The sequence below is a fragment of the Spea bombifrons genome, chromosome 1 (genome assembly GCF_027358695.1).
Source record: "Spea bombifrons isolate aSpeBom1 chromosome 1, aSpeBom1.2.pri, whole genome shotgun sequence".
NCBI lineage: Eukaryota > Metazoa > Chordata > Amphibia > Anura > Pelobatidae > Spea > Spea bombifrons.
In genome coordinates this window covers 6,231,295-6,256,776 of record NC_071087.1, presented here as the reverse complement: position 1 = coordinate 6,256,776, position 25,482 = coordinate 6,231,295, and the positions used below count along the sequence as shown (strand labels likewise).

Genomic DNA, 25,482 nt, shown 5'->3' with positions numbered 1-25,482 from the left:
TAGAGTAGGTGGATCAGAACCTTCAAGATGAAACCTTTGGCTGCTCTAACTGTGAGGTGAAGATTTTCTCTTCAAGGTCTCATACAGACACCAGAGGGACTTAATCACCCAGTCGGACTCTCTGACTAATGAAAGTCTATGGAGGAACGGACTTCATTAGCATTGCCATAAAGCATCAGCTCAGTGTGGTGTTTGAGGAGAGAAAGTCACATGACTGACAACAATGACGGCCTCCAGGCCTGCAGATAAAGGGAGCTTATTGAAACAAATTGAGATAAAACTGAGTTTTCTTCAATACTAACCTACTTTACTATGTACAGCAGCGTTAAATATATATTTTTTTTCCATGGGACTTCCCCTTTAAAGAAAGAAGTAGATAAAAGAGGCTTTAAAAAACAGGAAAAAGGGGATTTTCTACATTGTTAATGTTTCTTAATAAATTAAATATTTAAATTTTTAGCAAAAAACTCAGATAACTGATACAATTTGAAAAATGTAAAGAAAAAAAATGATATATACCGTATATATATATATGCAATAAGCATAAAGCAACTCATCAGAGTTACAGGTAAGACAAAATGCTCGGCAAATGAATACGATAATTAAATTTCATCACAAACGGAATTAATATATTCATTATTAATTAGTGTTATTCAGACTGTTTGAATTCTAGCATTAACAGTCTTTATGTCTAGAACTATATCACAGAAATAACCCACTAGATTAGATTCAGTGCTACACTACATCTTGGATTTAATCAATATAGCTGTAGCCAGAATGTATTAACTTAATATTTATGCTTTCCCTTTTTATTGTATTTCAGAGCGTGTTTAACTCTTTAGGGTGGGTTTTGTTAATTCCAATTGGCATTCACTTCTAGGTAAGGGCCCTGTAAAGTTCTTTCATTTTTCAAAATGAATCCGTGAAAATGATTGGCCGTAATGTGGGCAAATCGGAGGTTTTCCGAGCAAATGGAAAAAATCCAGCAGCCACTAAGGACATGGATGCTCTACGGAGTATGAAGACAGGAAAACATGGCGCTCCCCACCCATTTCATCCATTCTTCCTTCGATTTAACAGAATGCCCAGGTCCTCCTGATGATATGCAGCATCTCAAGATGCTGCCACTGTACGCATGGCGTGTTTAGAGGCATGGACAGTATTTATGCCACACATTGCGCTCCATGTCGATGATCATATGATCCCACACCGTTTTCCAGCATCGCTCCATGTCGACCTTATATGATCTCACAACGTTTTCCAGCATCACAGCTGGGACACCTTCATGCTTTTTGGCAAACAGGTGTGCTGCTAGGTAGTTCTTTTTAAGTAATATCTTCATCCCTGCCGTCCTCGTTTACAGGCCAGTGTTCTGCAGAGCGCTTGATATCGTTGACTGATAGACCATTACTCCACCGAACTCTGTAGCTGTGATTGTTTGGATCTCTGTGGCCTCTCCCATTATTTTGCGGGCTCAGTTTGGTCCAACTGGGATATCCCAACTGGGATATTTTTGTATTATTTTATCTTGAACTTCTGCAGAATGTTTCTTGGTGTTTTTCTTCATGTTCTTTCAGATCCACAGACAGACCTTTTATCCTTGAGGAAGACTAAAAGACCTAAAGTAAACGGAAGATATCCACAATGCTATTGGATGATAGGACTGGTAGTCTTCATAAGACTGTATTATCAACTCACAAGAAAATCGTTTGCAAACAAAACATGTTGGTGTTGGAAGCTTCATCCAACTGTTGCTGATTGATGTAATGTTTCGGTCTGGTGTATCTTCTTCCACGAGTCTTTTCTGCTCTTCTCCCATATGTCCACCCAAGTCTTATGAAGACTACCAGTCCTATCTTCTAATAGCAATGGATATCTTCCATTTTCTACTATAGTATGCTTTGGGATCTCAGGAGTCCTGGCAGACATGTAATTTGGGGAGTATTATTTCTCTCTATATTTTATATTTGGTTCTGTTTTTTTTTTCTCTAAAAGACTTAGTCTTGACAAAGGCCTAGTAAGATCAAAAAGTTTCTTGGGTTTTCTGGGGTATCGGTAAAAACCACAAAGTGCCATCTAGTATGTGTGAGTACTAGAGGGTTGTATATTGGGAAAGGACTCAATATACTGCCATAAACAGCGAAATCATTGTGAGGTTTTATCACCCAAATATCACATGACTGTTTACAATGGCAGCCTCCAGGTCTACAATTTGTCAGAACAATGGGTAACATTAAATAGTTTTCTCCGTGCTTCCGAATGATCAAAATATATATTTTTTCCTAAAAAACCTTCTCCTTTAACATTCCTTTTCTGTTTTCTCTGGTCTTAGAATGATGCCTCGGAAAAGTTACTCATCAGAAGTAAAAGATTTTAGGATGCTGAAGAACAGTCTTTTTTGCATCTTCGGTAATAAAAAAAAAAATGGTTATTAATCATTTTACATTCTTAATGTTTCTTTAGAGACTCCATTATTGGGTGAAATTGTCACAACAGTAGTTTCCAAGGAAGAGATTAAGGACAGTTAAAAAAAAAAAAATAACAGAACGTGTAAGAAATATTATCCCTATTACGGTCTACAAGCTTGTCTTTCAGGAGTAAATGAAGTACGAGTAATTAAAGCAGATCATTCTCTTTCCCAGATCCTGTATTTTACAGCTGAGTTCACTAAATTAACCTATATAATGATGTTTACAAAAATCCCCGCAAGGTCAAAACCCAGGGTAGAGTAAACATGGTTGGTTCCTCATGACCTTCATGAGGTGGTATGGCACTTTGCGTTAAGGGCCTTAGAACATGATTACGGCCTAGTAAGGTTTGGCTGGATCCTCACCCTTGTTCTAAGTTCGCACCATAAGCACTCCACTCCCTCCATGAGGGTCCTCTGCTCTTTTTGGGCCTGCCCAAAGACTGGGACCCAAATAGTCCCATCTAGCAGAACCCCCATCCTGACACTAGGGAAAAATCATTAGTATTTGTTAAAAAAAAGAATTCCAGAGTTGTTCTACCAGCCGGTTGCTAAGTGTTGCTCTGGTTTTTATACTAAATTATAGAGGGGTAATGTATAGAAAGTGATTGCAGCAAAAGTGGTCTTATTACCATGGCAACCAATGGAATGGCCAAAGCGGCAGGAATGTTATTTTTGTTATGTGTGAAATTTATCATATCAGAATTTGGACTTTGCTAAGGCTAAGGAATCGGCATGCCGTTCCGTCCTCTATATCAGTTCTTCTCCCTCTCTGCATGAGGGGGGGGGGATTTCCTGGTGAACTTTCCATCCGCAATATAGACTTCTAGCAACAGGGGGTGATTGACAGCTTCTGCTGATCTACGCTGTCATGTTATAATTCACAATTCTCTGGGGGAAATATATTTGAGTAAATCCCTAGAAGGAAAGAGGGAACAAAAATAAAAAAGACATTCACACAATACTAAGATGAAGCAGGTCGGGTTCTTTGTAACTATAAAATACAGGTCCAGAATAAAAATGTCTGCCAGCAGTGGGTTCAACTTGTTGAATTCGACATTCATGCTAATGAAAGCAGAGTTAGAAACGCTATTGTTTGATTGGTTGTTGCCATAGAATCATACAAACATGATAAAAGCTTTTCTATTGCTTTTATGTGTTTAAACCTTCAAAGGAATTCATAAAATAAAATTTTTATATATAAAAAACTCTTTTATGGCCGGGTTTGCAACACTTACCAGCCTCTTCTATGGTGACATGAGCAACAATAATATCCAGAACTATGGAGTCCCTGATTAACCCGTCCCCGGCGACAATGGTGGTGCACACGGCGGGGCTCTTTTTTTAAATTGATTGATTGCGCTAGACCAGGGGGCCCGGCCACCTTCTGTGTAGTGAAAGCCGGCTACAAGATGGCCGCTTTGGTTTTCGGAGTAAATGCGCTCCTCTGAGGAAAGGTCTTCCAAAAAAAAAAAGGACCGGCAGTCACGACACACCAGGATGCAAGAGAAGCCACTCTATTGGTTCCGGGCATAGTTTATAAAAGATACTTTATGATTAACATAATAAACAAATAACACAACGGCATCAGACCAACCTCCTCACACATACACTGGAGAATACACAAGTGAGGTGAACGGATTAGTGAAATAACACTTAACGGTGAGCCATTCTTAATACACATACTTCATTTAACCCTTGCAAGTCAATGTAAAACTGCAGTCCCAAAATTTTTCCTAAAATGGGGGTCCAGCATCCGTTACAGTTACCTCTTTAAATGCATAGTTCTTGGTGCTTGCAGAACAGAGAGTGTACGATAGAGCGGAGGGCCCTTGGCCACCTCACTCACAACGGCTTTCCTCAGACAGCTTCATTCTGACTAGACTTCCAGAACCTTCTCTGCTCCTCCGCAATGCTGAGCGTACACTGCACACAACACTCGCTCTGCAGCCACATGATACTTAGGGGGTGTATAGGACAGTAAAGCTGCACTTGCTCCATTTTGCGTCGCTGTCTCCAGCTGTCTAATATATTTGAGTAGCACTCGCTTTGGGCCTTGTTCTCCTAACCTGAAGTGGATTGGAGGAACAGCCAGTTCCTCCATTTTGAGTCCTGGCAGTAGCTATATAACCCATTAGTAGCAGCAATAAATCTAAGTGAGACAAGTGAGGGGGCTAGACGTAGATTTATTTATACATATACTGTATTTCTGGAAGCCTTTCTTCTATTAGAATATTTTGTCCATGTTAGCACTAGGAAAATGCAGAACTGGTATTTTCTGTGGAGCTTCATGGGTTAAAAGCTATCACGTGACCTAACAATTTTGGTGTGGTTCCACGTTTTTGTAACCATGTCACGCATTTTACCGTCTTGCCGTGAGCAGCAGGCCTCTTAGCCGCTCCAAGGGTTGAGCTGGCTGGGGGCAAAGTTGTTTTCTAGACAAGTTAATTAAGCCAAAAAAGTTGAAAGATACAAAAGCACTTTCCTTATTTTACGTGTTTGAGAACAGGCCTAAGCTGGCGCCATCAGTACCCCTATGACATCATTTCCTGGTGCTCCGCCTTTTTTCGGGTATGTAACGCCGGGCCAAAGTGAACTATGGCCTCTGCACCGACTCGGCACAGGCCTCCATGGTGTTTAATGGACTGGTCGGAGAGATCAGCCCATCGAGCAGCGGCACCACAGGGTACCTGGTCTCCCAGTAAGGCCACTGGTCCCCTGTTATAGTGCCGAGGGTTGCTGCTCCCCTAGACCTGGTGCTGTAGGCCATTTTGTGGTACATAGGGTGACCATGGTGTCCATGTTTCCAGGACACATACCCCTTTTACATGTAGTAGGATGTGAAATGAGCCGAGGGACACTTTTGTTTTTGGTGAATGCATGTGACCAAGTTCTTTATAAAACATAATCAGGCATTTAGAAAAAAATAATTTTCTGTACACTTTTTTGGTGACTTTGAGGGCTGTCAAACACTTTGATACCCTCATACCCAGCAAAGAGGGGTCGTAGGGGAGGAAAGAGGTGTCCAGGGATTTAGGTTCCAAATAGGGACTGGCCTGACTAAAGAGGGACAATTGGGCTATTCCTATCTGTTTGTTTTCTGATTCAAAACCGCTCACAATTAAATTTTCATTTCAATTATTTATTTATATCAGGCGCTTTACATTGCAAGTTATGCATAATAAAGACAGAAGCTAATGAGTGCCCATAGGATGCCTACGTATTTTAACGTCTCGCATTAAGCTACTTTATATAAAATCAATTTATTTTACAGTATTACTTAACCTTTAACGCCCCCCCCCCAGTTCTCCGTTGTGCCTAGGCAGGCTTTTACACATCACTCACGCCTATGGCACTCAAGTAGTTAAGGACTTATGATAGTCCTCAAGACACAATTCAGCCCCCACCATGCACTTGACATGATATATACTTGCCGCCTGCCCTCAACGGCAGCGTTTTCCTGTGGCAGGGAGGGCAGCTGCTGCAGCAAGGCTGCAACTTCTGTCTCAGATAAGTTTTATTTTCAGTTTTTCTTTTTTTTCCCCCACTTTTACTTAAATAATAATATTAAAGGTCCCTCCCCTACGTCCTGTTGGGCTATAGGTGGGAGATTTCCTGTTCCAGCCACAGGATGGTTTAAATGGCTACCTTGGCCTAGGGTTTGTGATAATAGCTTTACAGAGGAACTGCGTGGCTGCGAACAATCTCTAGCACTGGAGTCTCATGCTCAGTCCACTAAAACAATGCAGGGAGAGTTAAGGAAATGGTGACAGCCCAGTGTAGGAGGCCGCGTAACATTGGCGCACTGCGTTTGGCCGCGTGGTCTCCGTCAGTTTCTTTAAACTCTGGGCAGGGAGTGGTGTTTAGTCCCGCCCATGCCCTGCCTACTTTCTACTCGCCACACCTACTTCCTGCCCACTCCCTGTACAAGTCTAACTGGGGATAGCCCTGGCCTTATGCATGGCTCCTCTTCCCCCCTGACAAAACCACACCCCCAGTAGATGGGAAGCGCCAGGTTGCCAACCTTGGGAAGCTCCTAGTTATGAACTTTGAGTAGCTCACTGGAACTCCATTCTCCATCACTGGGTCTGGACTTCCGAGAGAAATTGTTGGGGGGGAGCAGTTCAAGATGGCCGCACATTGGTAATCCACAATGAGACGGTGGTGGGAGCATCAAAAGGAGGAGATAATGGGGGAAGGGCAGCAAGTGGAGAAATCAGGACATGATACCAGGAAAAAGAAAGGTTATCTAAGGAACAATAACATTTAATAATGGGGCTAATGAGGCGGAAGCTCCGACCCCATGTCCCCTTAATATCCCGCTGGACCAACAGCAGCCAACTTTTGGCAGCTTAGAAATATAGAGACATAGAATATAATGGCAGATCGGCCCCATTCGGCCCGTCCAGTCGCTTGGTTTTCCTGCTGTAAAGATTTAGACCAGGGGTTCTCAAACTGCGGCCCTCCAGCTGCTGCAGGACTACATCTCCCATAATGCTCCTTCATCTAAGGGGCTGGCTGAGGAGTATGGGAGATGTAGTCCTGCAGCAGCTGGAGGGCCGCAGTTTGAGAACCCCTGATTTAGACCTTAATCAGTCCTTGTTCTCGTCTTAGAGTCAGGAGCCATAGGGATATCTGTATTAATATTATTATTATTTATTGGTTTATTATATACCACTACCATACTCCGCAGTGATGTACAATGGGTAAAGCGTTCCATACTGTATTTACTATGGAAAGCCATGCGATGGTAGATAGCCAGGACATAGTGACCGGATGTCCCTGTTTTCAGGGAACAGTCCCTAGAATGAAGGTTATGTCCCTGGAAATGTCACTTAGGTCTCTAAGTAAATTATATTTAATGTGATCTTTTACTTTCGATGCCATAAAAAAAGTTGTTTTAACACAGTTAATAAAATTAGAAAATCAGCCGCCATATTTTATTTAATAACAGCTTATTATATGGTATATTATATACATTTTAGTTATGTGATGGTGAAGTCAGGCATGTATGTAAAACCACACAGACATGATCTAAATCACAGTTACTTAAGCCGTTTATTTTTTGGTGTTTTTATGGTTAGATATTTTTATGCTGAGTTTAATTCAATTCGGGTTTCTATAAAAAGCCAGGAAAAAAAAATAATAATAATAATAATAATAATAAAAAAAACCTTGGTTGCCTTTAATCTAAAGTGTAAGCATTTCAGAGAAATACTAAAGTATAGTAAAATTTCACTGCAAAGGCAGTGAAAGGGTAAATGAAGGAGGTCCTGGGGGGTGAAGCAGTTTAATGTGTCTGGGTTTCTCCACTGCACACTGATTATTTTTTGGATACAGCAGGGTAACTCCACATAAGGTGAATGCAGTCAGTGCTGGGGGTCTAAAGGGGGTCTTCTTCATCCACATGTGTGTGCATGTTCTGTTTGCCTGTGTCCTCTGCCCACCCCCCCCATATGCAGTGTTATTCCTGCACTGCACAAGCCTGGATGCAGCCCTCACTGTATGACAGATAGGCTGGGGCTGATCCCTTCACACATCACCCCACTGTCAGCCCAGGGAGCAGAGGGATTGGATCTGGAGAGGGATCTGCTCCTGAGGATTCATGGCTCGTCCTGTCCCTTTAAACCAGCACCAGAGCTGTGAGCTGTAACGAGCTGCGGGGACCTGCGCTGATCCACAGCTCAGAGCAAGAGGCACACAGCTAAGCCTGGCATTGCATGGGGGGGGATTGAGGGCAGAAGACTGTCTGGCATAGATCTACTCTGCCCAGTTGCCCAGACAGGCATCTGATTGCCTCCAGCAGCTGTTACCACCTATGGATCACTTTTAAACTTGAATGCAAACCAGATCCTGGGCACCAGGGAACCTCTCAATCCATACTTAGGATACCAGGAGGACCCTAAGATCCAGTGTCAGGACAGAGGACCTTCTACATTGAGGATATTAGGAGGCTTTTGGTCACAAACACAGCCCCTGGATGTCAGGATCTCCTGTCTGCTGAAAAGGGGGATCATCAGGATCCTTTTCTGCCCCTGCAAGGATATCAGGAAGCCTCACAGTCCAGGATATTAGGAGCCATCGTTCTGCCCAGGATATACAGATTGTCCACTCATAGAATACGTGGTCCTTCTGAGTCCAGGACCTTCTGACTGTCTACTCAGCCCTTTAAAGTTCCCGAAGAGGGATCCAGTCTGTGTTATCTGTGGCTGAAAGTTGCAGCAGGGGGTGCACGCCAGCTCACCGTCTCCTGGTCTGCTCTCGCCGGATTCTGAGGCTCCAAGCTCGGATTTAAAAGGGGATGTGTATAATAAAAGGTGCCAGGCTGATCTGGGAAGAGCAAGAGTTAAACAGCTGCCAGGGGAGTGCGGACAGCAGAGCCCGGAGCTAAAGCTGCCAGGAGCAGAGACCCCACTGAGCCCAGGATCCCTCACCATGACTTCGCTCAGGTTCCTTGGATGTCTCCTTCTCCTGCTCATCTGTGGTGAGTTACCCCTCACTGTCTGTAGATCGGCAGGGAGGGGGGTATGAGAGACTGGCACAGCATACCCACACTGGCATAGTGCTGGCACTGTACTGTCCTGGGTACACCCACACTGGCATAGTGCTGGCACTGTACTGTCCTGGGTACACCCACACTGGCATAGTGCTGGCACTGTACTGCCCTGGGTACACCCACACTGGCATAGTGCTGGCACAGTGCTGGCACTGTACTGTCCTGGGTACACCCACGCTGGCACAGTGCTGGCACTGTACTGCCCTGGGTGCACCCACACTGGTATAGTGCTGGCACTGTACTGCCCTATGTACACCCACACGGGTATCTTACTACCCTGGGCACACTAACACTGGTACTGTGCTGGGTACATAATGATTGGCATGTTCTGTGGCATGGATCCAGTCCATATTCAGATTGACATTTTAGAGCTCTGTGTTCATATACAAAGGCAAATTAGTGATGCCTTCCTGCCCTGTATACACACATTGGCACACTGCAGTGTATCTATACTAACTGGCACGCTGGGTATTCATACACATTGGCATATTCTTACTGAGTTGTCTATACATTCATATACTGGCATATAAGTAACATGGTGCTCTTTTCTCTACATACATACAAGTATTTATTGCTGGCACCCAGTAGGTATACTGTCTGCTATTTAACCAGTGCTGGCACTGTATAGGAATAATTACTGTGCTGCCTGGCATGGCTGAAGCTGGGGACATTGCTGGGGTGTACACACAGGCTGGCACTGTATTGGTAATGTGCCATCTGTTAATATACTTCTTAAAGTGTGGCATCACATTGGCATGAGTCTCAAACCAGTATCAATATGTTCACACACAGACAAACATACACGACCAAGGAGCATTGGGATGCTACATGTATGTGGACATGAAGGTTGGCATTAAGTTGGCATTGTACATGTGGCAGTGTAAGAAGGGCATTACCAGACCAGCACACCATGACCATTACTCTGTGGGTAGTATAAAAGTGTTCTTATGGACTGGTTATGTATTCTGGGCAGTTTACCAGTTGAAGGCTGGCATGGTACTGGCATTTCACCAGTACAATACTGGGCACAGTGTAATAATGCAATATCTTTACATATAATGGTATACCTAGAGCCCAAGTGATATACATTATCCATGACGATAACATATATATAATTATTTAGGGTCCTTCACTGGTGTAAGCTGGCACACATCCCTGGCGTTGATAGGGTTAAGTGTAATATTTGTATAACTGTTGTATGTGATACATTGTTACAGCATATAGAATATTTCCAATGTGTCTATTGTGGGTCTGCATAGGAATACTATATGATATGTATGTGTGTGAAGCCCATGTATGTGCTGGCATGCATGTGCTGCCCATGTTCCGTGGCTGCTGATAGCAGCCTGCACTGTGTCTGCTGCAGCTTCCATGTAAAACTATTAGCTTATGTTGTACATTAACCTCCTCGATATTACTGACTCGTGCAAATAGCCTTATCTGTGCCAGGCAAACACAGGGCTCCAGCAGCTCTATTCATGTTTCTCTCCTCTTCCAATTCATGCCTTTCATTTATTCTTTCAATATTATATCCTCTCTTCATATCCTGTCCCTTTACTAGGTCTCTCATGGCTATTATTATTATAATTATTATTACTATTATTAATTAATTAGTTCATTTTCTGCTTTTTGTATGAATTATTTGATCTGCTCTCAAACCAGAAGAGTATATCTATAAGCCTAATCAGATGTTGTGTGTTATATATATATATATACCGTATATATATAATTATATCCATCAGAGGTATGCAGACACAGATGCCAAGGAGCAGGACTGCAACTCCCATAAACGGTCCTTATGTAGTCTGGCTGAGGGTCCTGGGTGTTGTAATCCACAGCAGCTGTATCCCCAGGAGGTTCCTATTTCTAATTTCAATGCTTTAACTCTTCCTTTGGGCTGACCCTTTTTTAGATCAAGTTTAGTCTGGCTGAGAGTAATGAGAATGGCAATGCACAGCAGCCAGATATGCCTTTATAATCACAGCATTTTTAGCTCTTTTTTTCTTCATTCTTAGGTTTCGCAACTGACAGCCAGTCCAGCGTGGCTGAGGTTATGGGAGTTGTATTCTGAATGTACACATTGGCTTTCTCAGTTTTAATATATATATATCTCCTCTTGTCTCTCTGCTTGTGTTGAGCCTTTTAAGTCTGGCTCAGGCTGCTGGGAGTTGTAATAGAGAAGCTGCTATTTAGCTGTATTTTTGCTCTGTATTATAATTGAGATTATACAAATAATAGAATTACTTTTTATATATATATATATATATATAGCTCTCCAACCTGCAAGCTCTGCAGACCCCCTCTCTCCATCACTTTCCACAGACCACCGGCTTTAAGTAGGTGTAAAATGTGGGTGATTATTCCTTTACCTCTCATACCTTCATCATCATCATCATCATCTTCAAATTGCTTCAAACCCCCCCCCCCTCCCGGTTCCATTCACATCGCTGCGTAATCATTTATTGCCGGAGATTAGATTATTCAACCAACACATTCCAAAAATCCACAATCTGTTTAACACATCGTTTCCACCATTAGTATAAAAAAAAGGACTTCTTCTAAACAAACGGACGGCATCTTCACTTCCAAGTTCCATTCCCATCTGCGGAGAACAATCCAGCTCTGTTTGCCAGGAACTATTTGTTTTTGGGTATTAAGATGCTTTATTAAGTTGCATATTTCAGTGGATTTAGTCCCAATGAGTCGGTGTATTTGGCAAGATTAAGGAGTTGCCTTTGAAAAGCTTATACCCAGAATGAATCGGGAGTCTGCTAGTGGAATGTCAGAGGGCGCTAATTCTGTGTTTAATAGGATTTAAGGATGCATCAACAACAAGTGGATTTGCATTTCGGGGGTTAATGAGGATTGACAATCCTTTGTAACTATTTTTGACGGAATCAGGGAAATATTGGGTAATACGATTGCCCCTTCGATTTACGGTATGTAATGTGTGGGGTGTATGGAGAACACGGACGTGAGATCACGACGCAGGGTATGCTTCGTATAAAGCACGGCTTTCTTTCTCTAGGTGTTGGGCAGTAGGGGTGCTAGACTTCTTTGAACTTAATGAAAAAGCAAGAAATTCTCTTATGCAATGCATAGCTGCCAATAGTCCTGAATTTACCATGACAGTCCGGACAGCTGGGCTCGTGTCACCGCAAATGCCCCATCCAGACGTCGGACCTGCATGTGTTTTTAGCAGATCTGTAGGTAAGATGCATCTGAGATTCCTTTTTTCCCAGAAGAGCAAAGATCCATTCAAATCGCTGCCCTGAACACAAATACCGTACCGATTGCTCACCCACATGTTGGGAACTGACAATCCATGGTATGACGAAGTGTTGCAGATCGCTCCCTTGCGCATGCACAGTGCCTGATGAAACACTTCTATCATAGCTGCCAACTGTCCTGCTTGTGCCAATGCTCCAATTATTAGGACGGTTTTGAGTGGGCTTAATCACTTTCAGGTCATACAGGATGAGTGATTATTGCGTATACAATGATTAATATATTCCATTGGCGCTTATATAGACTGGCATAATTGGGAATTTCCCAGGGCAGGCTACCTGGAGCCCTTCCTCTTTTGAGGGAGTGGTTTTATGTGGGGGTGGAGCTATTTCCATATGATCTTTAATGTCATCATAATGTCTTTTTGTGGGTGGGGCCAAGGGAAAGTTGGCAGGGAGAAGGCGGATCATAACTTGGAAGTGGGTGTGACCAAATGCTGTTCTGAGGCCTGGAAAAAGAAGCAATTGACCCAAAGACCCCGGGAAGCAGAACTTTACCTGGAGGCTCCGGGTTAAACCTGCAATTTAACCACGCAAGTGCTGGTAACAATTAAGTAAATTTTATTTCAAACCATCTTATAAAGGAGCAAATACTCGTAGATGCATAGAAAGGAAAAACGTCTTAAATGGAGACAGCCCTTTCTTCGTAATAATGGTGATAACACGTCTCTCATTCAGTCCAGTCAGGAATAAAGCGTAAATTCTGTGATTGATATCCCATGCTTTAATGCTATTTGTTATGTTAGAATTGGGCTACCCTTAGCCTTTTGTTGCCCCTGTGGTACTTGTCACAGAGTGGACTCCTAAGCTTCCCGATGCAAAAGTGGGCCCTGTGAAATTGCCACTCGACTGAATACTGAATGTGCACTTCAACAAGTGGTCCCTTTCAATTATCATGGTGTCCCCCTTCTGCAGAATCCTGCCCCCCTCCTCAATATTCATTTGCCCCCTACTACACCTCCTATTTGCCGTATGACTCCAGCCAAACACATCTCTGTGAAATAATAACCACCAGTCACCTTCGGCGCTGGCTTGGTAAGCGCTTCCATTGATTTCGGTAGTAATGCCTGCCTGCCACTGATTGGTTTGTTCAAGCAGCCAATCGGTGTCCCAAAATTTCGGACCACGGAGGAAGCTTTCTCTTAAAGCTAAATAGTTTTTTCCAGATTTCATGAACGTATAATGCAGCCCTTACAAAGTATCTTAACATGCGTTCTTTATTCCGGGGCCAGTATTGAATACTTTGGTGTCCCTTTAATGACTTCTGTAATATTTTTATTCCCGAGAGCTGTGTTAAAAACAACGTGTTTGAGAATCAAATTAACACTTGGTGGGTATCAGAGTTTCTTTTTTTTTGCTGGTTTTGCGACGGAATCATTAACACCCGCAGATAATTATCGGACCGAGCGGAAGACTATAATTAGTCAATAGTCCTTGAGAACGGTGAGAATCATCCCTCATTGTGTATTATAATGCGAGTGCTTTGTGATGCAGCATATCCACTCCGGCAGAATTTATGGGATGACTTCTTCACCCTAAACATCTGGACCGCCATAAAAAATTAAATAGAGCGTAGAAGGACCTTTGACTCCTTTCCCTGACATATGCTCTGGGATTAGTTGCAATCATTGTTAAGAAGATCGACCACCAGAAAGCAAGCGAGTGTCAGCTTACCTCAGTCCGCCCGCGGCAGATAGGATAATAAATATTATATGATCCTCTGGTTTTTTTATGCATTTTTATTAGCTGCTACAGATCGGAAAACAGAAATATTATACTCCACTTTCTGCTCTGATTTATGCGCTGCGAGGAAGTATGATCCATCAAAGCTCGTTTTACCAACGAGCCAACATCCATTTGGAACATGAATTTTACATTTCAGCGCTGAGTAGGGGGCGAGCTGGGTTTCTATATCAGTCTGCGTTACTCTCGGTGTGAGTGACATATGTCTGGAGTTATGGCTTTGAATTTTAAACGCATCCCGTTAAGCATTCATAGGCATAGCAGATAGAGTGGCCTTGGGTGCTCGCAAGGATGGTTGGAATCCAGAACGGCAAAGGAATCATCGCAAGGGGTGAGCCACGCTGCCCTCCGTATACCAAGGTCCTCACACAAGCTCATAAGGGCGCCAAGAAAAAGGAGAACGAGGAGAAAATGTGAGCGTCCTCAACTCCTGAGCTCCCTGGGGTTTGGAGCCACCTTGAGCTGCCCTCTTCTAGTAGTTGATGGGTTAAGCCATTGCTTCCTCGAGTCCTTTAAACCCAGAGAGTTGTTTGTCCGTTTTAGATGGATCTGCTTAGGATAAAGTCTGTTTTGAAGTTCTTATTCCTGGTGTGATAATGCAATATTGTGACTTCATGGCAAGCACGGCAAACGCAAGCGATTTTCCATAGCAAATGGGGCAAAATGTACCAAGTCGATTGGAGGTCCTGCTGCTTGTAGAGCAGCTAAAGCTACCATTGGAAGTCCATTATCAGCTACCAAACCATGACTGATTATATACATATTACGGTATATTTAAAATAAAATTTAAGAATGTTTATATGTAGACGAATCCTGCATTGCTGAGATGTTTGTGCAGCCAAAATGAGTGTTTCTTCACAACAGAATGGACGATCCGATGGGGAATTGGGTCCTTCCTTAAGTAGGGTCCTATATGTGCATTTTTATATTATGTGATATACTGTATACAAATAGAGTAAAAATTCATTGGCCCATGTTTTTTGTTTTCATCTTCTACTCCATCTCTCCCAAAAGAAGGTCCCAGGCCATACTGTAGTTCTGAGTTCCAATGAACCTTTGATTCCCCAAACTACCCAATCGCACGTTAAGGAGGAAGCGGTGGCTATTTGTGTTCCAGGCATCAGTGAACCATCTTTGAGCTAAAAGCCTGGTGTTCCACTAGTGATTCTGCCACGAATGCGCACCCGGCACACTGACCTGACGGTGCCAAAGGCATGCTAGCCTCCTGAACGGCCAAAACATGGCGGAGCCGAGTGGATCTAAACAGCACCTGGGGCTGCTGATTTGTATATTTAATATCGAGGATGAGTAACCTTAATAGGTCCGGCTTGGAGGAAAGAAGAGAGAGAGAGGGGATGTGATGGAAACATTTAAATACTTAAAGGGATTTAACAAAGTAGAGGAGGAAAGTTTATTTCGAAGGAGGAGAAATGTTATAACAAGAGGTCATGGTCTAAAACTAGAGGGTCGGCGGTTTAGATGGAATGTAAGGAAGTTTTACTTTACTGGTGGGGTGGTTGCTAAATGGAGCAGCCTCTCGTCGGAGGTGGTAGAATACAGGATACGGGATGCGCATAAAGCTACCATAAGACTAAACCAAGACTAATTAAGGTCTGGGTCCTTAGATAAAAAAAAACAGGCAGACTAGATGCGCCGAGTGGATCTCATCTGCCGTCAAATTCGGTGTTTCTGTATTATATGTCGTTCTCCGACTTCCCATACGAAGCATTCCCTGCCGGCGAACTCACGGGGTCTTTATTAGAAGCACGTGTCTTGCAGCCTATTCAATAGCTTTTTTTTGTTGTTTTTACTTCATCATTTTCACCGCGGTTTTCACCGGAGTGTCATTAAGGTTCTTTTTCAAGAAACATAAAGAAATGATTTAATAAATTAAAACCCCAGAACAATTGTACGTTGGAATCTCGGTGGAATTAATCTTCCCTCTTGCCATTCTGTATTATTGTCCTCGTTAAGGAATCGTACCACCTACTGTATTTTCTCATGAATATGCCGGCTGTAAAGAAGTCCTTGTCAGTAATTGTCTTGGAGCCACCTACACATCCTTATAGAGATATTTAAATCCCCGTTGTACCGCTAACCGGTCCCCTTGTCAGACTTGATAAAGAGGATAGCGATGAAATCTTGTGTGAACTTACGTTATGTGTACATGTTTGATAATTACTCACTTTTTCAGTTCCGTGTCTTCTAGAGTGAGAGAGAACATTATACGGAGATCTTTTCTTTTGTTCCTCCAAGTTGAGACGTTGAGGGCAATTATATCTTACGCGATATGTAGAGCTTCGATATCCACGTGGGAGACATGGGCTTTTTTAGGGTCCAGCCTACCATAGGTTTGGGATGTTAGAGGATCTCCCCAAAGTAGCTGTCGGAGCGTGATGGATTGTGGGTTCCAGGCTTGGGGCTTCCGCCATGACCTCGCTGAGTGGTTATTCCTCTTTTTAATGTAATCTACGCAGTTGTTGGAAGATGATTTCTGTAAGGAATAGTGAAAAGAATAAAGGGGAATTCTGGACAGGTGAGTAATTGTGTAGGATTAGCCGTTAAAGTCAAATAAAGCCGTTAAACAAATATTAAGTAATACTAAATAATAAATATTAAATAAATAATATGAAATTAATATTAAATACAATTATTAAATAAAAAATATGACATTAATATTAAATACAAATATTAAATAATATGAAATTAATGTTAAATAAAAATATTAAATAAAAAATATGAAATTAATATTAAATAAAAATATTAAATAAATAATATGAAATTAATATTAAATACAAATATTAAATAAAAAATATGAAATTAATATTAAATACACATATTAAATAATATGAAATTAATGTTAAATAAAAATATTAAATAAAAAATATGAAATTAATATTAAATAAAAATATTAAATAAATAGTATGAAATTAATATTAAATAAAAATATTACATGATATTATTAAATATTAGAAATATTAAATACAAATATATTAGAGTTTTAATAACAATAAAATAAAATCACAAGAGGTTTATTAACTATTACCGTGTGCAAAACATGGTCGTAACTTGCAAAACCTATAGTGGGACTGCTGAGCGATATTCACCATCTCCAGAAGAAATACTTATGCCTTATGAGTCCTAGAGAGCTGTAGAGAGTTACTGAGAGTTGAGTATGTATGGCACTTGGGTAATGAGGAGTCCCAAAAGTTAGCCCTGTGAGAAGGACCAGGTTGGCTCCTTAGTGGAGATCCCTAAATAAAGATTGAGGTTGGTGAATAAGCAGGCTTGGTAGCTGTTGTCAATCCCAAAACTGAATGCCTATCAGGAGATGCAACGCGTTTCACTTCGGTGACCTGGTGGGATCTTCCAAGGACACGACAGCTTACCCTGAAATCATGGAGAGCTGAAATGTGGCATTTATTAAACATTTCATCAAAAAAAAAAAAATACACACAAAATATAGTAAATAAAACATAGCTGTTTACCACTTACCAGGCTGGGACTTATTCACTAAGCAGTGAAATTGTGCGTAAGTTTTGATGAAATGGATTTCATCGGCAAATCATATTTATAAACTGGTGCAAAAAAGGGCTTTATCGTGTGAAAAGTGCATTCTGATTGGACCCGATTTTATAGGTTGCTATGGTGACACCGCTTCGCACTTTTACATATAACCTGTTGTTTTAAAAAACAACTTAATACATGTTTAGTGCCAAAAATTCTAATTTTGACACGTATAAATGAAGGCAATAATTAAAAAGAACATACTCCAAGAGTCTTTCAGTCGGTTATTGAATTTCCATCTGTGGAATAAACCTCTTTTTCACTTACAAAATCCCTGTCTTTATTTCCGACGCTAACTATATTACAATCAATTTTCTAGTCTGGTGCCTGCAATTCATCTTAACGCTGTAGAAAAAAAAAAAGAAAAAAAAAAGATTTTGCTATATTTTGCTAAATTTGCATTTTTTTCTTTGTTTTTTTTTTTTTTTTTTTTGCCCGGATCTCTAGTTTTGTATTTGCAGATAATATGCGGCATTAAAATTCCCAGAGGTGGGAATGTGAGAGTCTTCTTGGAATTCCGTAGCCCATGATTGTGGATCGCTTATGTGGAAAAAAAATTCCATTTGTTTCTAGAAGAATCCATGTACAGCCCTACTGCTAGTATGTATATAGTTAAATAACGCGAAATGCGGCTATGAACAGACAGGAAGCTCTGGGACATCACAGGTTCCTTTAGTCGTCAGCATGCTCCTTGCCACCAGGTGCTATCATACGCACTCTAATGCACTTGACAGCAGAGCGGTCACTTCGGATTAAGGGATTCTGCCTTGGCCGGTGTAAACGTCGGGGCACGTGGAGCAATTGGACGGGTCCATACCACTTATCTGTCCCACGAAGCCACAATCTGATTTGGTCCTGCGGAGCGCGGCCACCATGCTCCCTCACTGACAGTGTGCTGTGTATATGTGTGTGAATGTAAGTGTGTATATGTGTGTGAATGTATGTGTGTATATGTGTGTGAATATGTGTGTGAATGTATGCGTGTATATGCGTGTGAATGTATGTTTACATACATATGTGAGCGTGTGTTTTTGCATACTTGTTTGGTGAGGCTGCAAGAGACAACAGGCTGTTCCTTTACGATACTATGAGTTGGTAGGCAGGGATCCAAATAACCCACACCGACATAGGGGACCCGGTATGTATAACGGACGTTGCTCGGGTTCCCCATAATGCCAAATTTGCAAAAGGTTAGCAAGTTTAATGTAACGTGAACCCAATTTACATCACTGACGAGAACATACAAAATGTACTATGCCTTCTATACTTTAGAATAACACAAATCATTCATAGATGGCATACTGTACACGCTTTTAACCCCTTAATGACAAAGCCCGTACATGTACGGACTCAAAAGGCATTGTTTTCAATGGGTTTAGGGACCGCCCATTGTGCTTAAGGGGTTAAATAAATGTTGCTAATAGTTGCAGACTGTCAGATTTTTCACCTTATTTATCACGGCAGGGAAAGGCCGAACGGATCAGTTTGGAGCCTTCATAATACCCGATTGGTTTAATGGAGACCTGGAAACTGCAGATACACCCGTTCCTTCACAGATTTTTCCATTTTTCTGTGAAATGTCAGCTGTAATTAGATATGATTGCGTCTCTTTCGTGTTTAGGTCAAATGATTTGCACATCGCTGCTGAAGACAATAAAAAACAATATAATAATATAGAAACTTAGAATTCGCAGGTAGATCAGACCCCTTGTCTAGTCTGCCTGTTTTTGTGATGTAAAAACTTAAACCTGCTTTACATATTTACCATCCTCTCAGTAAAGTAAATCTTCTTTACACTACATCTGACCCTGTAGTTCTGGATTATGATCTCTTGTTCTAACATTTGTCCTCCTTTAATATAAACTTCCCTCCTGTACTTTGTTAAATCCCTTTACGTATTTAAATGTTTCTATCATAGTTTTTTTATCCTGCAAACCATTCACCATTTGGTAGTCATCCTCTGAGCTCCAGAACGGCGATATCCTTCTGGGGTCTTCAGACTTTCTACAATACAAGATAGGAACCCAGCCCCGGGGGGTGAAAAATAAATACATCTACATCCGACAAAGCAATTCGTTAATGCTAACAGGGAGAATACGGAAGGGTCTTTAATTGTTTTTAAGTAGCCGGCCTCATTTTCTAGCTGGTGTTCATGACACTCGAGGGCTGTTGAGGATTTTAATCAATTGGATCTGGTAGTGTTTATGCTCAATATCCAGCAATTAGCTGGCCGCCTATCAGCTTTCCCAGACGCAACATCTGTGACCCTCGCAATCAATTCATTGTCATCTGCTTTCCTTCAATAAGCAATAATCGTTAGTCGCGTCCTTCTGCGTGTCAGAGGTCATCCCCTCGGCTGTGGGGGGCATATGCTTGCAAAAATTACATTGACCAATCTCTTTGTCTACCTATAGAGAACGATGTGCATATATGTATATATATTTCTTTTTTCACCATCCTGAGAGGGTTGTAGATAAGTGGAACAGCTTCCCAGCAGATGTGGTAGAGGGTAATACAGTAAGGGTATTAAACATGCATGGAATAGACATATGGCTCCTGAATCTAAGACGAGACAGACGACTGATTAAGGTTTGGTTCTTTATAGCAGGGAAAATGGGCAGATTAGATGGGGGCCGAATGGGGCCGGCACATTCTATATTTCCCCAGCTTTTGGGATGTATGAATATCTCACCACCAGGGCCTTGAATAGAAACAAAGTGCGTGAATAGGTCACCGGGTGCCGCAATAAACTCGATCCATACTCCTTTCACTTATTTAATTGGGGAAAATATCAATAATAAAATGGGTGATTTTCCGCATTTTAGCACACAAATCTAAACAGAAGGGGTTAAATCGGAGTTTGCGGTCCATTTATTTTGTATTCATTTACATTGAACACCTATGCAAACTGGTAACCGCCTAACGATCCCGGATACGCAATCCGGCCGGCAAACGGTCGCTTCAAAGTACCAATGAATGCGAGTCCTTAATGATTTAACTAATTGGGATTATTTAATTAAAAATATTTAATTTCGAGTGTCTGGCTGGAAATAAACAAATTCTTCTCATTAGGTTGTGTGGTCTAGCTTGGTGTTACGGCCCCCGGGGAAATTTAATTAGCGGACGCGTTTCGCCCCCGTACATCGAGGCAGACGGCCTGTCCCAATCTTGCCCCGGGTTAGTGTCGCGTCTCTGAAAAAGGAGAAGCGAATGAATGTCTGGAGGATCAAAGGAATTGAGCAGCGGATGTTTTAAAAAGGGCAAACGCGAGCGAAACGCGTGGGGATTTATCCGCAGACTCGCCTGCCGATGTGCTTTATTGTGATGGATGGTGAATAAAAACTGTAAATTTAGGCATTTGTAATTAATTAAAATGTAAACATTTAATTTTGTGAATTTTTAAGGGGCTTTATCACCTTAACAGCTTTGGACAGAATTTATTAGAAAGGCCTGTTGCTCGTTGGAAAGCTGCGAGTCCTTGACGGTTAATAATGATCATTTATGGCATTCTGTGGATTTGTATTAATACCATTGTTAGAGAGAAAGGGTTAACCCATCGGTGCCTGCTAGAGCAAGAATGTACCAACTAGCCCCTAACATGGTACAGCTCTGCTGACTGATGGCGCTATAAAAATAAAAAAAATAAAAAGAACAACATTGCAAAAGGACACATTTGACCAAATGAAGAGTTAAATATTAACCCTTTCAGTGCCAGAAAATGTTTGCTGAGAATTGCTATCTGGCAGCGACACCTTTTTTTTTTTTTTAACGCATTTAAATACACCAAAACGGAAAGAAAGTAAGATTTCGGGCCACGCTGTTTATTCTGCTCGTTAATCAGTCTAACACTATTTGGTTTGTATTTGAACGTCGATACAAATCGTTCTTAGATAAAGATGAAGTGATGTCCCGCGGCGCGTTTCGCCAGGACATTAAGGTTTATTTACATCCAGCGCGTTTCATCTCGTGGCAGCCGGTATAACAAATAGCGGGATAAAAAAAGAACAGTAATAATAATAATAATAATAAACCGTATCAAGGTCTAAATGAACTTCTTGGCAGGCCGATATATAAAGCGAGCCGCACGTCCTTTAATGTTGCGAATGTCATCACACGTGATGTTTCGCAATCTTAGTAATTGTTCAGAAATGACACATGGCAGAGTTCCCGTTTCTTATTAATTGCAACGATATTTCATTGTTCCCCCGTAAACGACGCTTTATCATAAAAAAGGCCATTTATATCGAAATTCCACGTTGGGAATCACGCATGATTTAATACATTCTTGTCTATAGCGCATAATAGGAAACCGCGTGGTCTTTTATTACAGCTACGCCCGTCCCCGACATCTCAATTATGCGGAAAACTGATAAGGACAATATTAATCTATGTTATTGTCACCGGTGATATTTATGCATCGGCGTCTGATAGCGCTACTGAATTCAGTAACTCCGTGTTATCGGTACCATTTATCAACCCCCGCCTGCGATACCCCCCCACCCCCGCCAGGCAGATCCATGTTAATTCAACTTAAATGGAAACTGTAACATAGTAACGTCATTTAAGATGAACAAAAAAAAACACGCATGTCCATCGTGTTCAGCGCCACTGGTGATCATTGAAGCGGATTTCCAATTATGCCTCAAAAAAGGGGGGGGGATTCCTTCTTGACTCTGAAATGGCCTCTGATTTCTCACTGGATCAACAAGCTATAACTAATCCGGCCCTTCTAACCCGTTATATCCATGTTTATTGCTGTTTGGTTAAAAAAAAAAAAATAAATAAACACCCAGCCTGGATTCAAAGGCATTTATTAAATTTGATAGCAAAAAGTCTGTGGGGAGCGGATTCCACATCTTTACTGCTCTTACTGTGAAGGACCCTTTAGGTCTGGGTACCGAACAAGAGTCCATCGCCTCTACACTTATTTTGGACTTAATATAAAGTTTATAGTAGCAGGACCTCACTGCGTGGCAGAAGACCCAGTCAGTAATCTAGGTTTGCCCTCACTCATTGAGGGCTTCCTTTATGAGTGTGGAGTAGCAGATAAGTGAGTTTGTTTGACTACAAAGTTCTCTTTACCCTGGTTCTCCAGCTCTTCTGCGCTAGTGGAAATCTATAACCCTGGTCTTGGAATATGAAGTCTTATCCATACCTGGGAACTTTCTAAATGAGCTGAGTTAAATATTAACCCTTTAATAGCCCATAGTGAAGAGCCAAACATGTGAGCCAAACGGCTCTAATACTGAACCTCATGGAAACCTATTATTCAAAGATCTACTTATTTGAGTCACCTGCTTTCAAGTAGCGATATCAACCATCACATGCTGGTAGTAAATAAACGAATCGGGAAGCTTAGGAACCATCAGATCAGTGCAGAACATTAAGAAGTCCGTTCCAGACCGTGTGACCCTAAGATTGTGGCCCTTCACCCTGAGACCTTGACACTCTGGGTCAAACCATGAGTTACCAGGTATGGTCATATCCCTTCATAGTCACTCTTGGAATGGGCAAACAAGTCTCCCGTCGGCTAGAGAAGATGGTCCTACGCTGCCTAAGCTGTGTCTCCTTTGACCGGTGAAGTTCTGGTCGCCGGTCAGATACATCTAGACTCAAACTGCACCTGTTACAAAGCATTCTCCAGGGTTTACAGGACAGCAAACGTATGCATTTTCACAAGCGAGCCCCCTTATCTCTCCTCTCCCTGTAAATGATCCTTTCCATTATTAGATGTGAAATCTTGTCGGGTCCCATTGGGATGACCTTGTGTCCTCCGTTGATGAATGAGTCCCAAGCGGGAGTTCAGTGGAGGGTAACATACGGTGGTTGGTCTATTCTTACAAAGTGGATGCCTCCTATAATCTACTCATCACCGACTCCCCAGGCTATTTCATGCATCCGCGTGACGCCTATTTATAAAAATCCAATATTGTTGCCGAATTTCCTGACCTGTAATTTGTTTCTATAAAAGGTTTTTCGCTTGTACTCTTCAAATACTTTTTCATATCATTCTGTACGTTCTAAGTTTCGGAGCAGGTTTCAAGTTAGAGGTGGGAAAAATCCTTAGCTCCTTAGCTTTCTCCCCCCGGATAATGTGAGACAATGTTACTCTGCTCAAGTTTCAGGACCCTTCTGTTATTGCTTCATTCTGCTACTTATTATTCTAGAATTCTCCGATTTCATTATTCCCCTAAAAAGAATTCTTCATCTTCTCTCTTCAGGATTTAGCTCTTCCATGATCCTTCATCGTCATCATCATTATTTCATCTAAAACCCCAGTCCCTGGTCTTTACAGTTGCTCCTGTACCAGATATTTAACTGCGGCAACTAAGAAAACAACCCAAACTTTCGTTTTTCCAAAAAAAAGTGTTTTTTTTGCCTGCAAATTTCAAACATTTCAACCACGAGCCTTGAATGTTAAGAGGCACTTTAGATATTTACCGGATCGAAAGCTTGTTGCATACCGAGTAAATGACTGTAATCTTTTTTTCATTTTCTCCAGATATGCCATTACAGACAAGGGTTAATCACCCCCTAATTCTTTTTTTCCAAATATAATACTTTTTTTAAGATTTCATTTTTATAGCCCAATGAGAGAGGTTTTTTTTTTTTTAGACCTCCACCTTGAATGGAAAAGTTCAAGTTGAGATGGCGATTTTGCTAAATTATACTTTTATTCAGGCTGAGAAGTATTTTTTTTTTCTTGTTGTTGGATAGAGCAACTTTTGGGCCCTCACTGTTTCCGTCTAAATGTTGGAGTGACTCCGGTCATAGACATTTCATCTTAGTTTTAATCAGCGCTAGGGTTGAAATTAGTAGTTGAGATGGGAACGCAATATTTTTGCTGGTCGAGTAGGTAACGCAAAGTTCTACTAGACTCCAAAAAAAACATTATTATTATTTTTATCACTTTAAGATTTACATAGCGGGAGTATATCCCGCAACGAAGAACGATGCGTGAACAATGCCCTAGGCTTAAGCCACCGCTCTCTCCTGCCGCGCCTTCATGCTGGGCCTTGGAATATGACATCATATCCCGGCACTCTACATTTTAATGACACGCGGCACAAAGCAGAAGGATGCTATGGAGACCAGTGATCTCCTTCTATACCAGCCCAGTAAGCACTGGTGCCATAGGTAGTGTAATTGCTCAATATGGTGAGTGGCTCCCCATTGTGAGGAAGAGGGGCTGCCATACCCCCCCTGCACCTGTTGCCCTAGGCCTAGTCGGCCAGGCCAGAAGGCTCATGTCAAAGGTGGCACCATCTAGGCCCTCAAACCTTTTCTGTGCTTAGGAGCGCTGATGCTCGACTACTATAGTTTAAGTGTTCACTTTTAAATTGAAAGTTTTTTTGGACTGCTGTAAATAGGAAAAGTGAGGGTTTCACCCCAAAATTCCAGCTTGAGTTAATATGTGGAGTTGATGTTTTTCTAGACTATCCCAAAGTCTTGATGCAAGTCAGGTATAGTTATGAAAAAATGGTAAATGCAAGCTGCTAGTCGTAAATATGCGACATTTAGCGGAACTTGAATGAGTTCACTACTTCAGACTTCCATAGGCAGCCAGCTCGTATGTACTCAAACTTAGACTTAGCAAAACCACGACTTTTCAGGAGGTAAAGATATTCTAAATGAAGTCACCTGTATTCAAGCAGGGGTTTCAGCTGTGATAACGTAGGGAGAAAAGCACCCCGATACTGTGTCAACTTGAGGTTGATTTAATTTCCCACAATCCTTTTTCCTTTCCAAACATACAACTGTTTTACTTTTTTTTTTAGCTCCCTCAAAAAAATAATATTTGATGATTTTGTAATTTTATTTTTGTCACAATCAAAAAAAAAGCAGCAAACTTTGTATTTGAT

General features: G+C 41.6%; 1 protein-coding gene across 1 annotated transcript in view; it reads left to right on the top strand.

The window, feature by feature from the left end:
- The first annotated feature begins 8,046 nt into the window (after window positions 1-8,046).
- GFRA4 (GDNF family receptor alpha 4) overlaps window positions 8,047-25,482 on the top strand; it is a 167,499-nt gene continuing 150,063 nt past the window's right edge. The window contains exon 1 of the mRNA XM_053458114.1: window positions 8,047-8,951. Within this exon, the coding sequence (XP_053314089.1) occupies window positions 8,903-8,951 (49 nt within the window). The 5' untranslated portion in view covers window positions 8,047-8,902. The remainder of the gene's footprint in view (window positions 8,952-25,482) is intronic.